This window comes from Gopherus evgoodei, unplaced genomic scaffold (genome assembly GCF_007399415.2).
Source record: "Gopherus evgoodei ecotype Sinaloan lineage unplaced genomic scaffold, rGopEvg1_v1.p scaffold_36_arrow_ctg1, whole genome shotgun sequence".
Classification (NCBI taxonomy): domain Eukaryota; kingdom Metazoa; phylum Chordata; order Testudines; family Testudinidae; genus Gopherus; species Gopherus evgoodei.
The window spans coordinates 459640-461907 of NW_022060038.1; the positions used below are offsets into that span (position 1 = coordinate 459640).

A 2268-nucleotide genomic window follows, 5' to 3' on the forward strand; every position below is an offset into this window, starting at 1 on the left:
TTATATGACGCCTTTTTATTTTGTAGGACACGCAAGATCTCAAGGGTAAGCCAAGGTGGTCTTTTGCCACATTTTCTATCTTTCCTAACCATCGGAATAACTTGCTTTTGGGCCCTTAATAGCGTCCCTTTGAAAAACTGCCAACTTTTCTCAGTTGTTTTTCCCCTCAGTCTTAATTCCCATGGGACCTTGCCTATCAGCTCTCTGAGCTTACCAAAATCCGCCTTCCTGAAATCCATTGTCTCTGTTCTTCTGTACTCCCTTCTACCCTTCCTTAGAATTGCAAATTCTATGATTTCATGATCACTTTCACCCAAGCTTCCTTCTACTTTCAAATTCTCAACAAGTTCCTCCCTATTGGTTAAAATCAAGTCTAGAACAGCTTCCCCCCAGTAGCTTTTTCAACTTTCTGAAATAAAAAGTTGTCTGCAATGCAGTCCAGGAACTTATTGGATAGTCTGTGCCCCGCGGTGTTATTTTCCCAACATATATCTGGATAGTTGAAGTCCCCCGTCACCACCAAATCTTGGGCTTTGGATGATTTTGTTAGTTGTTTGAAAAAAGCCTCATCCACCTCTCCCACCTGATTAGGTGGCCTGTAGTAGACTCCCAGCACGACATCCCCTGTGCTTTTTACCCCTTTTAGCCTAACCCAGAGACTCTCCACACTTCCGTCTCCTATGTCCATCTCCACCTCAGTCCAAGTGCGTACATTTTTAATGAAAACCCAGTTCCAGGTGACACCCGGGAGGAACATGTCACACTGTAACAAATGCAGTCCAGTCCTAGCCACTACTCACCTTCTCACTGATTGTCTCTTTTGCTGTTAGTTACAGGAAACTGAACAGAAAATCCAAATGATGGCACATGATGCCAGCTGACAATCACACCTTTTCAGACCCCATGACCTATGTCCTGACTGGCATTCCGGGTACGGAGGAGTCTCATGTCTGGATCTCCATTCCCTTCTGTCTGATGTACGTTGCAACACTTTTTGGAAACTCTCTCCTACTATTCATCATACTAACAGAACAAAGCCTCCATGAGCCCATGTATCTATTTGTGTCCATGCTGGCCACTGCTGATCTGCTGTTATCTACCACGACAGTGCCCAAGATGCTGGCTGTATTCTGGTTTAGAGCAGGGGAAATTTCTTTTGCTGCCTGCCTGACGCAGATGTTCTTCATCCATGTCAGTTTTCTGGCCGAGTCGGCCATCCTGCTGGCCATGGCGTTTGATCGGTACGTTGCCATTTGCAACCCCCTGAGATACACCATCATACTAACCAATTCTGTGATTGGGAAGATGGGGCTGGCAGTTATCACAAGAAGTTTCTGTTTCATTTTCCCTCTCATCTTTCTTGTGAAGCAGCTGAAGTTCTGCAGAACCAACCGCCTGCCTCACACCTATTGTGAGCATATGATCATAGCCCGGCTGGCCTGCGACGACATCACAGTCCACGTCTGGTATGGCGTAGCTGTGGCTATTTTAGTAATTGGTTTGGATTCTGTGCTCATTGCTTTGTCTTATGGGCAGATCCTCAGGGCCGTATTCCAGCTCTCCACCAAGGATGCCCGGCTCAAGGCTCTCCGCACCTGCGGCTCCCATGTCTGTGTCATATTGATGTTCTACATCTCATCTGTTTTCTCCTATTTTGCACACCAATTTGGGCCCATCATCCCAGGTTATATTCTCAACCTCCTGGCCAACCTCTATGTGCTCATTCCCCCCATGTTAAACCCCATTGTTTATGGGGTGACAACAAAAGAGATCCTGAAATGGGTGATCAATGTGTTTCATCGATGCTGCAGCAGAAGCTCCCTGCTGAGTTAAAGGAGGCAACAGAAAATCCTGTGGGACTTGGAAATTAAAGCCAGGTTTTCATTGGAACTATAGGAGTGTTTTAACTATGTCCTTCCACTTCGTAGGATCGAAAAGCTGGTCTCTCTCACCTCAGAATTTGGGTTCAATGAAAGCTATTTCCTCCTCATGTTGTCTCTCTAATATCCTGGGATACACATGGCTACAACAACACTGCTCACTTCCACAAAAAGCAGCCAGACTGAATAAGTCTCTGTTCTAAGTTGAAGGGAAACCACAAACCAAGAAAGCACAAGCATAAAGTCACCATGAGAGAGAGAGAGCACAGTGTGTGTGTGGAAAGCAGCAGCCAAGGGGGACATGCCATACAGCATGCGAAGTGCACTGTGCTGAACTTTGGGAGACAGGGGCTCTAGACTTTGTTCTCCCTCCAACCTGCTGTGTCAC

General features: G+C 46.3%; 1 protein-coding gene across 1 annotated transcript; it reads left to right on the forward strand.

Annotated features, from left to right (window-relative positions):
* The first annotated feature begins 867 nt into the window (after positions 1–867).
* LOC115641870 (olfactory receptor 52B2-like) lies at positions 868–1833 on the forward strand. The gene has a single exon (XM_030545238.1). The coding sequence runs from the start codon at positions 868–870 to the stop codon at positions 1831–1833; it is 966 nt and encodes a 321-aa protein (XP_030401098.1).
* Positions 1834–2268: the final 435 nt, after the last annotated feature.